This window comes from Triticum dicoccoides, chromosome 6B, assembly GCF_002162155.2.
Source record: "Triticum dicoccoides isolate Atlit2015 ecotype Zavitan chromosome 6B, WEW_v2.0, whole genome shotgun sequence".
NCBI lineage: Eukaryota > Viridiplantae > Streptophyta > Magnoliopsida > Poales > Poaceae > Triticum > Triticum dicoccoides.
Window position 1 is genome coordinate 439,451,997 of NC_041391.1, and position 14,806 is coordinate 439,466,802.

At 42.1% G+C, this 14,806-nt stretch overlaps 2 protein-coding genes across 5 annotated transcripts in view; one reads left to right on the forward strand and one right to left on the reverse strand.

Annotated features, from left to right (window-relative positions):
• The first annotated feature begins 1,288 nt into the window (after positions 1-1,288).
• Positions 1,289-6,553, forward strand: LOC119322762 (protein FAR1-RELATED SEQUENCE 6-like). Of its 4 annotated transcripts, none has more exons than XM_037596271.1 (8): positions 1,304-1,455; positions 3,064-3,161; positions 3,257-5,082; positions 5,201-5,236; positions 5,345-5,458; positions 5,705-5,773; positions 5,871-6,035; positions 6,132-6,553. In XM_037596271.1, the coding sequence occupies exons 2-7, from the start codon at positions 3,086-3,088 to the stop codon at positions 5,997-5,999; spliced, it is 2,250 nt and encodes a 749-aa protein (XP_037452168.1). In that variant the 5' UTR covers positions 1,304-1,455; positions 3,064-3,085; the 3' UTR covers positions 6,000-6,035; positions 6,132-6,553. The 4 variants fall into 4 exon arrangements, with proteins under 4 accessions (XP_037452166.1, XP_037452168.1, XP_037452169.1 ...); XM_037596272.1 differs by lacking the exon at positions 1,304-1,455 and adding an exon at positions 2,326-2,471; XM_037596269.1 differs by having other exon boundaries at positions 1,289-1,455; positions 3,064-5,082.
• Positions 6,554-6,811: 258 nt separating this feature from the next.
• LOC119324587 (mitochondrial proton/calcium exchanger protein-like) overlaps positions 6,812-14,806 on the reverse strand; it is a 14,878-nt gene continuing 6,883 nt past the window's right edge. Inside the window, exons 7-15 of the mRNA XM_037598365.1 lie at positions 11,872-11,998; positions 10,954-11,018; positions 10,699-10,870; positions 9,551-9,769; positions 9,424-9,471; positions 9,168-9,311; positions 8,065-8,147; positions 7,295-7,410; positions 6,812-7,216 (exon numbers count right to left, since the gene is read on the reverse strand). Of these exons, the coding sequence (XP_037454262.1) occupies positions 7,128-7,216; positions 7,295-7,410; positions 8,065-8,147; positions 9,168-9,311; positions 9,424-9,471; positions 9,551-9,769; positions 10,699-10,870; positions 10,954-11,018; positions 11,872-11,998 (1,063 nt within the window). The 3' untranslated portion in view covers positions 6,812-7,127. The remainder of the gene's footprint in view (positions 7,217-7,294; positions 7,411-8,064; positions 8,148-9,167; positions 9,312-9,423; positions 9,472-9,550; positions 9,770-10,698; positions 10,871-10,953; positions 11,019-11,871; positions 11,999-14,806) is intronic.

Sequence of the window (14,806 nt, forward strand, 5' to 3'; positions counted from 1 at the left end):
AAATGCCCTCTGCGGGGCACGGGAATAATGGCGGTGGCACGAGATCTTTACAGCGAGGGTGAAACTGTTCATTGCTACAGGGTTACCTTTTCGATCCGATGGCCCAGATTGCATCAAGCAAAACGATCCAATGGCCAGAATCGCCTGAGCTTTGAGAGCGTCCGGGAAGCCTCCGATCTCTTATTTCTCGATACTCATTGCCATGAGTGTGGAACGTCAAGGTGGAAACACGAATACGGAAAGAAAAAGATTCCTCACATGGTGCTTCGATACTTTTCGATAATCCTACCAAAAAGAAGTAAAAAACACAGATAGGTTTTCAACCAGGGTTATATATCGGAATATATAACAAAATCCCATACAATCATCACTTGTAGCAAAATAGTTTATGCACTATATCTAAGAAAATAGAGACATGTGTCTTCTAGTACTACTCTTATGGATACTCGCTTAAGATGTTGAGAACCGCCTTGATCAAAAGATCACTACTACAGATCTAGATAGCATCAGTGTCCGGCAACTGGAGAGGTGTCACTGATGAGGTTCATCACCAACGGGCCAGCAAAGGCGCATTAGTGATGCGCCTCTGTTGGTCAGTTGACACTATTAACACATACTAGAGAGCAATTGGTCGGTCAATGATGAGGTCCTCTTCTTCCTGTGACGACAAACGAGAATGTGAAATGGGGTACGAATGTATTCACACCTCCTCGATTACCAGCGCGCTTGTTAGGCTATCGGCGTGTGACGATCCCACGATGGCGACCGCTCTCAGTGCACATTTCCCATGACACCATTGAACAGTAAATTTAAAAAGGAAATCAAAATATTCAAAGACATTTACAACAAACATTGATGAGTGTTTAATGCAAATTTTCGTGATGAAATAACATTCGTCGACAAAAAAATACAAAATCGATGCTCCGAAATGCTTCTAAAAATAGCCTTTTTAGAACATTGATTTTTTTGTCCAACCTCAGTGAATGCCGTTCCATCATGAATATTTGCATGCAGATGAATTATCACAAAAAGTTAAGAATTTTTTTATTCTTCACCATTTTTTAAGACTTTACTGTTCACTCATGTGAGCCCAGAATTATAAACTTCATAACTCTTGTGGTTTTTCTCACTTGAAGTCGAAGACAGGGGAATTGGCGTCTCTTCCGGTCGCCGTCGCTCGCGGCCTCGTCCCGAACCGGTTGTTATTCCGGCTGGTTAATAACGGAGAAACCGAACCGGCCGAACCGGAGGCATAACCCAATGCCCACCGGGGCCCTTCTTCAGGTGCGTGTCTAATTCATTTGTCACCAAAATTTACACCCGTCATCTTCCCCACCCGCTCCCAAACCCTAGCCGACCTCGCCGGCGGTGGGCTCTCAGACGATGGAGACGGAGGGGGCGGCCCACCCTCCCAAGAATCCCCGCCGCCCCCGGCGCCGCGACCTCAACGCACTGGTACTACCCGATCGACCCCATCTCTTCCTGTTCTTCTATATCTTTTAGCGGCCTGCGATCCTGAGCATTTGATTGCGGAGGTGCGGGAGAAAGGGTCCAGGATTTCTACGTGATTTCTGAGGGTTTAGGTGTCACCTGGAGAAGAAAGCTTAGGATTTCATGGGGTTTTAGGGTTTTTACATGAGTACGGATGCCGAGTTTGCGGTGGTTCAGGCGCCTGGAAAGAAGTTGGATATCGAGTTTGGATCTCATAGCATCATTTGTTTTCTGTTGACAATGACTCGTATTAGACTTTATTTTTGTGGATCAGCGTGGCATTTTGGTTTTCTTGAGAAGGCGATACGTTCCACCCATAATTCTGTTCATTCTTGAGGACTGGGAGTTCCATTTCGGGAAACCATTTCCCTCTTCCAGTAAGCTGGAATTTTGCTTCAGAGCTACTCTCCTAGTCCCTTTTTATCGGCAATAATTATCACGTCAACTGTTCTGCAATTCCATCAATTAGGTGGACCGAATAAATAAAGCTAGGTCATCTGGCATGAAAAGGGACATTAATCCGTAGCGTCCATGAAGCGTTTCAGTGGGGCAAATTTGGAAGAGGTCCTCATAAGGCAAATTGTGCCTAACAATTCCGGACAAATCTGAGGCAAAGCTAACACCTAAGGAGAAATTAACACCTATAAAAGGGATGGAGGGAGTACTAATATTAGGATGACTGTACTTGGATGATTGCTAGAGTATTTTATGATATGGCAAACAAAATGCTAGTGTCATGCTATCCTGAAATCCTAAATTTAGAATGTATTTGTAGTTACCGATGCCACTTTGATGCTGTAGAAGATAATTTTGCGGTTGAAACGGTTTCCTGGGGGCATGTACATGCAAGGTGCTTATTAATGACCGCGTGAAGAGAGAGAATATAGCCACATCATTAAGCACCTGGAGTATATAATTCATCTATGGAACTACTGCGCATCCAATACTTGGTGTCCGACCTTGCTATGATGGTCAATCCAGTGAGTCTGCTGTACCTTGCCCCGTGCATCGATGGTTGGATCTGCCGCATCTTATAAAAATCAGATGGAAAACATCGTATGTATAGCAACACTCTTTCATCTACTCTAGAATATTTAAGCTCAGCTTTCTAGGTGCTTGAATGGTTTATTTTATGCTATTAATTAGTATAAGTACTCCCTCTGATTTTGGAACGGAAGAACTACTACCTCCGTCCGGGTTTATTGGTCCCCATTATATTTCGTGTCAAATTTTGACCTTAGATTAAACTAACAAAATGTCCGCGCATGTTACTAGATATTATATTTTTGAAAACTATGTTCAAATACGAATCCAATGAGATAATTTTTCTTGACATGCATTAACATTTTGTTAGTTAAATCTTTAGTCAAATTTTGGCACAAACTACGGAAGGGACCTATAAACCAGGACGGAGGTAGTACTAATTAAATGCATAAGAACTTCTTAGTACATAATCAAGCACACATCCTCTCAAATAAGCACCAATATGCTATCCTGTGTGGCTAGAAAAATATGGTTTATCCTGCTAAGCACTTGTGTTGTACATGTTCTGATGGTAGTTTTCTTATTCAGGATCCATATTTAGAGGAATCTGATGGACAGGACATTGGCATTCCAGAAGTTGGCATGGTGTTCAATAACCACATGGAGGTCAACCGATTCTACCGTAGGTATGCCCGTCGTGTTGGTTTTGGTGTCTCAGTTAGGAGGTCCTCGTTCTCACAAGAAGGCACCTGCTTATATCTCGAGCTGATGTGCTGTAAAGGAGGGCGTCCACGTTATGAGCCTAAGTTCAGGAAGCGGACCTCATCAACCACCAATTGCCCAGCAAGGATCCGTGTGAAGTTATGGGGAGACAAATTGTTGCATGTAGAGTTGGCAAACCTTGATCATAATCATCCTGTGAGCCCAGCAATGGCAAGGTTCTTGAACTCTTATAAGCAGCTTTCTGGCCCTGCGAAGAGGCGGCTGCGTATGGGTGGACCTGGAGCTATGCCAGTTGAAGAGCCCAGCAAGATGCCTGTTGATAAGTTGGGTGCACTCGAGGAACTTCTGTTTGGAGAGAGCAAGAACCATAGTTTTGTTGAGAGGGGCCGTTTGAAGCTCCAGCCTGGAGATTCAGAAGCACTTCGACTTTTCTTTACCCGAATGCAGGCCAAAAATGCAAACTTTTTCAATGTTATCGACTTGGATGATGAAGGCTGTGTCAGGAATGTTTTTTGGGCGGATGCATGGTCAAGAGCCATGTATGAGTACTATAATGACACTATCACCCTTGACACTTCCTATGTGGTTAGTAAACATGATATGCCTCTTGTGACCTTTCTTGGGGTGAACCATCATGGCCAATCTGTCTTGTTGGGTTGTGGCCTGCTCTCTGATGAAACAGCAGAAACTTATACGTGGCTATTTAAGGCGTGGGTAGCATGCATGTCTGGCAACCTTCCAAAGGCTATCATCACTGACCAATGCAGGGGCATCCAGAGTGCAGTTGCTGAGGTTGTTCCTGGAGTTCGCCATAGAATATGCTTGCATCAGATAATGAAGAAGGCGGCAGACCAATTAAGTGGGCTATCAGAGTACAAAGCTATCAGCAAGGCATTGCAAAAGGCTGCATATGATTCTTTAACAGTAGATGAGTTTGAAGGAGAATGGAGTACTTTGATCACATACAATGGGCTTCAGGGTCATGACTGGTTAAGATCACTTTATGAGTGCAGATTTTCATGGGTTCCTATCTTTCTTAAAGATGCTTTTTGGGCAGGAATGTCTGCTACACAAAGAAGTGAAACTATCACTCCTTTCTTTGAAGGGTATGTTGATTTGAAAACCTCTTTGAAGCAATTTCTTGGTAAGTATGAGATGATTTTGCAGAGCAAATACGAGAAAGAAGCCCAAGCAGATTTTGAGACATTTCATAAGCAACGTCCACCTGTTTCAAAATTCTATATGGAAGAACAGCTCTCAAAGGTATACACCCATAACATATTCAAGAAGTTCCAAGATGAGATTGAAGCCATTATGTACTGCCATGTATCTTTGATGAATGGTGATGGGCCCATCTCCACATTTAATGTCAAGGAATGTATTTTCCTTGAAGATGGTAAAAGGACTATGAGCAAGATTTTTGCAGTTACTTATAACACAGAGGAAAAGGATATAACTTGTATATGTGGAGGTTTCCAATTTAGCGGCATATTATGTAGGCATAGTCTCTCCGTGCTCAAGTTTCAACAGGTTCGTGAAGTTCCTTCACAGTATGTTCTTGATAGGTGGAAAAAGGATTTTAGACAGTTACATGTGATGGGACGACTTTCAAGTGATGTTGTTCCCGACAATCGTGTGGATAGATATGACTATTTGTCGATGAGATGCCTGCAGCTTGTTGACTCTGCAGTCCTGTCAGATAAGTATCGCCTTGCTTTGAGGCTGGTGAGAGAGGTTGAGAAGTTCCTATTAAATAGCAATACACATGATGATACACAGCCAAGGATCAAGTCTCGCATTCCTAAAGTAAAACCAAATACAGTGACTGGTCAAAATTTGGTGAATGTCGTTACTGACAATGGGAGTGGGCCCAAAGGACCAGAGGTACTGGTTCAACCTGTAATAATCTCTTGGCAATATACATTCTTGCTTTTGATTGTTTACGGAAATTGTTTACTTGAACTGCTACCATCTGAAACCATTCTTATTTTGCAAAACGCAGGCTTCTGCATCGGCACAGGCATCACAAATCCAGAAGGTAGATTGGAATAAGCATCAGGACTTTTGGTGCAATACCACTTCATCAGTTGAAACATATAGCATAGTGGGTATATTGACTGCCTAATGTTTTTACTTTTAACTGCAGGGAGTAGCAGAAAAGGCTGTAGTTCCTGCTGGTTACATTGGTGTGCCAGCTAACGTCCAGCAATTCATGGGCAATCAAGCTGCAATGCGCCCAAGTATTGTTTACATGGTTCCGGTACGTCAAAACACGGATGACTTTGTTTGTTATCGGCTAAAATGTCACATTGTACAAGTACCAATAGCACCAGAAAAGAAGATTTCCAGCATATTCGGATGGCCTTTTTTACACCGCATTAGAGGCTCCATAGCCCATACTACTCTGGCACTTGCCCATATTCATCTGCATGATGAACGGTTCCTGAGTGCATCATTTCTGGAAACACGCGCTGTCAAGTTAACTCTTGCTTATTTAAAATTTCAGAGTGGTGTTGACCCTCAGGCATTTGGAAATGGTGTTTTGATGCCAGTGATGTACCAGCAGATGTTCCAGGTTTGTTTTTACGTGTATTAGCAGCAAGTTCATGCATTCTTCTCCCACTTTGGCCGGATCATTCACGTGTGGTATACAATGTTATGGATGCACGTAGATACCTCAGCAGCCAAACGGAGCCGCGCAAGACACATTAGCAAACGGTAAAAGGAAGCGACCCCGTGGCCAGAAGCCAACAGAGACATCTCATCAGTCAAATGGAACCTCAGGACCTGCAGCTGGCTAAGGGCACTCTTCACATTTAAATCAGAATTCGCAACAGGTTTTTTCCTCATTGGGACTCCTGTTTCTCTTTGCACCATTATTTGTTGAGGTGTTGACAGTAATGGCCTGATGGTCGCGTTTTGGGACATACCAGGAGTTGGTAAATAGCAGAGAAAGAGGAGTCCTGATGCCAAGAGGAATCTTGTGTAGGCATGCCGGCAGTAAGAGAAGCACACCTCAACAATCGCAGCGGTGACCCTCGAGCATTTGTGCGGCCGGTGCCATCTTCTTTGGGTCATGCTGCTGCAGTCCTGACATGTGTAGAAGACAGTTATCTTTTGATTGATGTCGATTCCAGCAACATTAGCAACATCTAATCTCTTGCGCCGAGTGTGGCAGTGGCTCTTGTTGAGGGCATGTAAATGATTTTTTTTGAACCGAGCATGTAAATGATTTTGCTGAATGAGCCCTATCCTGTCATGATCCCGTTGCTTTGAATTGTCAACTATCAGGTGGTTGTACAAGATTGTAAATGCTAAAGCAAGCGGTCTATATAATCTGTTAGTAGAAACAACATGCAAGCCTTCATTTTCCTTCTCTTTATTCCACTTAGGGAAAAAAAGTCCTAGAATGTCGGGTGTGTCATGTTAGTCCTAATTCAACCGTGGTGGAGTTTTGCCAAGGTTTCTGAATTCACAAGAGCTACTGTATATGATCACCCCAACAGGCTAGATAGCTGTTGGAGCAAACTAAAATTTTAGCTGTGAAAGAACAAACCGCATGTAACCTAAAGCACAAACCGAACGTAACCCAAGCCAAGGATGGAACGTAGCATGCATCCAAGTTCAACCGATCTGTATTTCTACTTCCGTAGCAACCTGTCGAAATCACAGTTGCCATTTGCCAGCCGAATCCACAGCACTGAACCTACCTATATGCATCCCATTATCTCTACAGCAAGTTTGCGTTGCCAGCCACTCATCGTTAAATCCAAGTGAGCCCAGAGAGGCACAAAAAAATGGTTTCCTGCCTTTTGATCTACCCACGGCACTGCCATGACGTAGCTCTAATACTCGAAGGGTTACTCCCTATCTGAAATAATAAGTTGTCCATCTCAACACGGAAAATAAGTTTTCAAGCGTGTTCACAACTACTGCCGTGATTCTTCCTCTTGGTCTTCATTGTTTTCGTCAGTTTGAGAAGCCAGCTTCACGATGTCTTCCACAAGGATCTTTCCTTCTGCAGCATAATAAGTTGTCAGCAAACAATGTAATGCTATCATCAACACAACGGGGAAGTCATGTGAGTGCAAGGGACCTTTGTCTTTAGAAAGGTTGCTGATGAACTCTTGGACACCTTCCTTTCCTATGGTATCCTTGAGATAAGCTGCCGCTGCCGCTACCTCCTCGGGAGTGACCTTGCCATCATGATCCCTGCAAATTGAGGTGCAAATGGAATCAGTATGTTGATGTAACATGCTCCAAGTGCAACCCAACGTCTTGGTCCATGATAAACATCAGCAACTTGATCCAGAATGAGTTTTCTGATATACAAGTGATACTGAGCCATACGGATCAGCCCTACTCATGCTATAATGTTGACTTCGACCTCTTCTCTGACCTCATTGACTCCCACATACATTATGGTGCACAATTATGCTACTTTGCCCTACAGCTGTTGGTCAGCTTTCTGTTCAAATCATGATATATAAAGAACAAATGGGTATTAATTGTATCAGCAATTCATGGAAAATGGCAAATCCCTGTCCAAGTATCAGGCAGATGGAGTACATGTTTATGTATCTATATGGGTGGCAGAGTTGCCAGTATATAAATCAACAGGCAGAGAACAATGAACGGTGTTGGACAACGAGGCTACCACTGAAAACTTGTCTGGACATGGAACTTGCAATACATTTATAAACCCTCCCTACTCGACAAGCCCCAGTTTAGTTTCAAATACAAAGTGATATTGACCATAAGGCACAATGTACTACTACTTATGGTCAAATGACATACCTATCAAGCAGGAGTAGTTGACTAGCATGCAATATAAAACCAGCTTCGATTCACATACAAGCGACATACCTATCAAGCAGTTGCCAGCGGTTTCCGATTTGTGCATCTACATCATCTATCTCCTTTTCCAATCCCTGAAGCATAGCATCAACCTAAACACAGCAAAAATATGTCAATAACTAATAAACAGATACTTAATAGATATCCAACGTAACATAAACACCAGTGATAGACTGGCAGTTCCTCCAGAGAAACTTCTCCGGCTAACAACAGACTTTATTTGGAAATAAAAAAAGTAGATACAGAAATCAATCATCATGAAACAAATTCATAAGGAGCCACCATTTAATAAAAATAAATAAATAAACTAAAGATATAACTAGAATTTCAAATGTGAGTGCCAGCACCTTATACGTACGTTTGACATTTGACTAGCAGATAGTATAACCCTGTTTATGACAGCTTCGTAGTTTATTCCCAAATAAGCTAACATGCAGAGGTGAGAATGCAAATCAAGTAGCTATAAATCCTACCAAAGCTAACTAATCCAGGATACAGTTTTTGGCGAACTATATTCACATGAAGGGAGAAATGCAACCATACACACAAAGATATGAAGTTTAAAACTTATATCAAAGCTGACTCATTTAGGATATGACGATAGGATTTTGGCGACATTGACTCAGATCTGAACATTTCTTATGTTGTATTTGCCGACTGGCGTTTGACAAAATCAATGGCACTAGTTACTGTTTACCACTAAGTCTCATCAGAAAATGGGGAACAGGTTTTTAACTGTTTAGTTCAGTTCAGACGTGACAAATGACACACTTGTGGACAGATTAACTCACCCGTCTACAAGCTCTTAACTGAAAATCACATCATAAAGTCGTATACATGAATCGATCTATATGTACTTACTTTTTAGATTTCAAATGGCAAGGGAAACTTGCCTATAGAAGCAGCGAGTTTGGCTATCTGGCACTACAAACAAGTCCATTTGTTTCGTTTATACCACCAACTAGCTTTCTTATGTTGAGAAAATTATTTAAGATGCAACCATACGGTCAACTCCCATCACAATACATCGATGTTCTTATTATCTGGCACTTATGTCTTCAAGTTATGTGACTGATGAGATATGGCTTTCCATGCATAGAAGGATTCCTTACTTTCTCAATCAGCGCTGACGAGACCTTTTCTTCTGCAGCGACCTCATCAGCGTCGTCTGCCTCCTCTCTAGCAGCCATATATGCCCTCTTAGCTTCTTCACCATCTGTGCCTTCTTTTTCAATCATGGAGTTATACAGTCCTATCTGCATTCGACAACAATAAAGTCCTATTAGACCTCCACAGTACATGCATATGCAACATAACAGAAGAATGGCGTATGGACAATTTGTTCCATTTCACAAGTCCACACTGTACCTCCTGGTTGACAAGGCTCAGGAACTCTTGACGCTCCTTGCTAACAGACTGCAATATAAGTAATCATGGACTATTACCATCAGTAGTTAATGTGCTAAGAGAAAGTACAGATAGACTAGGATCATACCGATGCAGATGCTAGCACAGCCAAGGCTCGACTGATATTACAGAGTTGTTCCTTGTCACGCTGTTTTCCTTCTCTCAGTTCTTCTTCTTCCCTAGCAGTAGGCTCGGTCATTTCCTTTAAAGCTAAATCTTGTTCATCAGCCTCTGGTTCTTTGAGCTTTGCCTTCTCTTCCTTCTTTTGTTTTGCCTTTTCTTCTTTCTCTTTCTTCTTCTCTTCCTCCTGAATATTTTTGTATGCAAAAGTGTTAACAACAGTTCGTATAAGCAGCATCACACTGAAAATAAAACAAATGGTCTACCAGTTTGGTATAAGAAGCATTATATGCTGAAAATAAAATAACTGGGTTACAGTTCAGTATTAGCAGCAGTATGCTAAAGATAAAATAAATATGCAACAGTTAAGTGTTAGCAGTAAAGCAGCATTATGCTGGAAATGAATAATTGGGTAACAGTTTGATACTAGCAGCATATCAGCACAATGTTTGCAGCATTATGTTGGAAACAACAAAATAATCGGGTCCAGACGATCATAAATCCCAATACCTACTTACCGGGTATTTATGAACTAAAAGTCTAAAACTGGGCTAACAGATCCCATGAAACAAATTTTATTATGGATGGCCCTAAAGCATACAAAAGATGATAAACTAATACATTTTTTCCCATCCAGTGTGAACATTGACGTGGTTCAGACGAGAGAGATGATAGTTTTACAGTTGAGACTACAGAGAATTGCCTTAATTCACAAATGCAGGCATACCAAGAGTTCAAGAAAAAAATCATTCATAGCATAAACCATGAACAGCTTCTCAATCCCTCCAATGCATGAGGTCATGAGGGCATGAACAGGAAGGATTATCAAGCTTCAATCATGACAGAACAAGCGCATGACAGGATATGTAATAGTAGCGTATGTTACATGGAGTATCAGACAAAAGAAATCTATAATATGAATGACTTTTGAGCCAAGACAATAAATAAATTAGTAAAAGAAGAGTGACTACATGCCCCACTCACTATTAGCTTACCAGAAGTATGACCAATGTGAACTTCATATCTACGATATCATGGTTGCATTTGCAGATGATGTAAAAATAGTCCATTTTTAATATTTGTAATACTTCTATAAGGAGAAGACATATACATCACCTTGATAAGTTCTTCCTGCATCTCAAGGAATTCCAGTTTTTTCCTTCTCTCAGAAACTGAATCTTCAGATGGCAATACTGTACCAACTGTATCCACAACTTCATCTGGTAGAGAAGACAATGTTGCTACAACAGCCTCCTCAGGTTTCATTCTCCCAGATACGATAAAAGCTCTGACAACAATAGAAAGATGAGTAAGAGTGCAAGCCCAAACAGTACTTTTGTAGCCACTGAGAAATATATCAAAAGAATTTACCTTGAAAGTATGAGAAGGGACGATGGCATAGCATGGTTGAGTGAGAGGTCCAACCAGTCTCGTAGCTGGACAGAAAATGAAGTTGCAATGAATTACATTAACACAAGAAGTTATGGTTGTTAAAAGCAATACAATCTAACTTTAACTGGGTTTATCTCTAAGTGGAGACAGAATGATGGATGTAGCTTACAACAGCATCAGACTTCACATTACAGTTACTACAGAAGTAATATAGCTCTGGGAACAAAAACTATGAAACAAGATCATACAGAAGGGACAACTGATAAATAAACTACGATGGACTAGGATAAGTACCATAGTGCCGAATAGGGCACAGAGGTACTTGCAGATAGCACAAACAAAGAAACAAAGTCATCTTTTGAAGACCAAAAAAAAAAGGTCAAGCGATGGAAATTGATGATGCACTGGCCTATTCTATGACAGGGACATAAAATGAAAACTCCCTCTCATATCACAAATCATTCCAGTTCTTGGCATAAGAGCTTAGGTAAAGTATATGTTGACCAAAGTTAACCCTATTTGAGATGTATAGGCATATCAGAAATACATACAAAGTTAACCCTAGTGTAGTGTCAAAAAACGTCCTACATTATGGGACGGAGGGAGTATTTCTGATATGCCTATACATACACTAGTGTCAAAAAACGTCTTACATTATGGGACAGAGGGAGTAGTTAACTATGGATATGTTATTACAGTATATGCAGGATATTGGATGCAGTGTCATAAATTTATCTCAAAGGGGTGGAATGACATACAATATGGAAGAAATGAATAGATGGCTAGGATGAACATGCAACAGAGGTAGAAAACTAAACAAGTAACTCTAACATCAAGTTACTGAGTATAAAGTACTGGAGACTATGAAACTCTAAATTATGTGCATATCACACAAACCTGTTGACGCATTTCTTCCGTTGACAGAAGGCCTAGGTGGCCGCGTTCACGGCAGGCTTGCCGGAGCTCCTCTTCAGAAAGAGACTCCACCCCCTCAGCTTGAATCACCTTATCATCATTCTTAATGCTGCATAGATAAGAGTACTATTACTAAAACAACGAGCAGATAACTTATAAAGATAAATGCCAAATTGCATTGAAGTATATAGTCGCAAAATCACTAGAAAATCCAATTCCACAAATAGTTATATATGGTTATATACATTAAATGAGCATAGATGCTTGAATATCAGGTACTGTCTGAGTCCAGCACATATTAAACATATTCAAACAGTCTCGAACATAAATCAAATAAGAAATTATTCCTGATGTCTACAAAGCTTCTGTTAGAAAACGTGAGGAAGAGAGAATGACCAACTGTTTTCTGTATTGAGGAGGAGAGAGAGATATACAAGGTTACATGGGCCTGGGCCTCACTCTAGACTATGGGCCTGGGCCTGTACAAGACAAACACAACATACCTCACTCTATACTATGGGCCTGGGCCTGTACAAGACAAACACAACATATATACTTAACACCCCCCCCCCCCCCTTCAAACTTAAGGTGGGTCAGGAGCATCTGATACACCAAGTTTGAGAGTGTGAAACCTATGCTGATCTCTAGTTTGTGCCTTGGTGAAGAAATCTGCGACTTGAAGCTCTGATGGGACATATTGTAGCTTAACAGTGGATTGTTGACAATGAGATCGAGTGAAAAATGCATCCACACCAATGTGTTTGGTCAACTCATGCTTGACTGGGTCATTAGCAATCTGAATAGCAGCAGTGCTGTCACAAAGAAGAGGTGTTGGTGTATGACATAAGACACCAAGATCATCCAATAGCCAGCGAAGCCATACAATCTCTGCTGTAGTAGTAGAGAGAGCCCTAAGCTCTGCCTCGGCGCTGGAGCGAGACACGGCAGTTTGCTTCTTTGATTTCCATGCAATGAGAGATGTACCAAGAAATATGCAATAGCCAGTGACCGAGCGACGATCAATAGGATCACTCGCCCAAGTGGAATCAGAGTAAGCATGAAGCTGGGGCTGACTGGAATTAGCATAGAACAAGCGGCGAGATGTAGTTCCCCTTAAATACCTAAGGACTCGGAATAGGTGACCATGATGAACTGAGGTGGGAGCACAGACAAATTGACTGAGAATATGGACTGCATGCGCGATGTCAGGTCTGGTCACTGTGAGGTACACTAGACTGCCGACAATGTGACGATAGCGAGAGGGATCCTCAAGAGGAGTGCCATCAGTAGGACGCAACTGCAGATGAAGCTCCATAGGTGTAGCAGCAATGCGCGTGTCAGTGAGACCTGAGCGAAGAATCAAATCCTGAGTGTACTTTTGCTGGGAGATATAGTAACCATCATCGGTGTGCTCAACCTCAATCCCGAGAAAATAGCTGAGAGACCCCAAATCTGACATCTTGAATTGTTCACTCAATTTTTTCTTAACAAAATCAATATACCCAACATCATCTCCAGTGATCAACATGTCATCTACATAAAGTAGAAGCAATGTACGGCCATGCTCAGATGTATGAATGAAGAGTGCAGGGTCATGTTCACTAGGAGAAAAACCGGCAGCTTGAATCACAGAACTGAACCGCTCAAACCAGGCACGAGGGGCTTGCTTAAGCCCATAAAGAGCCTTTCGAAGACGACAAACATGACCTAATGGAACCTTGATACCTGGAGGTGGCTGCATATAAACCTCCTCATGTAAATCACCATGAAGGAAGGCATTCTTCACATCCATGTGGTAAATTTTCCATGACCCAGTAGCAGCCACAGCAATTAGAGTTCGAACTGAAGTCATGTGAGCAACAGGAGCAAACGTCTCATCATAATCTTTCCCATGAGACTGCTGAAAACCTCTTGCAACAAGGCGAGCCTTGTAGCGTTCCACAGAACCATTTGACTTGGTTTTAACCTTATACACCCATTTGCAAGTGATAGGGACTGAACGAGGAGGTAATGGTACCAAATCCCATGTACCAGTACGCTCTAAGGCTGCAAGCTCCTCAGACATAGCCAGTTGCCACTCAGGTGACACAGCTGCCTCCTGATAGGTACTAGGCTCAGAAACAACTCCTGCATACAAGTCCATCTTGTATCGCGTTGCTAGAGAAGAGCCGTCAGTGCAAGGATCAGTAGTACTGGCTGGAGGAGTAGAAGACAAAGGCATAGATGACTGCGTGTCACATGGAACTTTAGAACGACGAGTGTAATGGAAAGTACTGGCTGGAGGAGTAGAATAACGACGAGTGTAATGGAAAGGAAGACTATCTAGAGGTGGAGCTAGTGGAAGAGAGAAAGGAGCTGGTGAGGAAGGAGATGAAACATGTGGTGGAGATGGTTCTGATGTTAGGACAGAGGAAGGTTGTTCAGCTATGGACTCATCTAAAACGATAGGTGGAAGTGAAAGAAACGAGGTAGACTCTAAAGAAGTTGAGGATGATGGTTTAGTGGAAGGGGAATAGAAGAAGGGTTGATCCTCAACAAAAGTGACATCGCGAGAAAAGCGAATGCGGCGAGCAGAAGAATCATAGCAACGGTAGCCCTTATGTTCAAGACTATATCCAAGGAAGACACACTCAGCAGACTGAGCAGTCAACTTGGTACGCTCACGAGGTGCTAAAAGAACATAACAAGTACAACCAAAGACACGGAGGTGGTCATACGTGGGAGGAGAACCAAACAAAACCTCACCAGGACACTTGCCCTCAAGGCGAGTAGAAGGTTGGAGATTGATAAGATAAACAACAGTTGAGATAGCTTCACCCCAAAAATGAGTGGGGACAAAGGAAGAAATCAGAAGGGTACGAGCTGTCTCAACAATATGGCGATGCTTACGCTCAGCAACGCCATTCTGAGCATGGGC

What these genes read in the sequence shown, in the direction of transcription:
- LOC119322762 (XM_037596269.1), top strand. Translation starts at nt 1,384, where the DNA reads ATGGAGACGGAGGGGGCGGCCCACCCTCCCAAGAATCCCCGCCGCCCC. An exon ending in AGGCATCACAAATCCAGAAG is followed by an intron (nt 5,237 to 5,344) that starts GTAGATTGGAAT and finishes TTTTAACTGCAG; the next exon opens with GGAGTAGCAGAAAAGGCTGT. An exon ending in TGTACCAGCAGATGTTCCAG is followed by an intron (nt 5,774 to 5,870) that starts GTTTGTTTTTAC and finishes GGATGCACGTAG; the next exon opens with ATACCTCAGCAGCCAAACGG.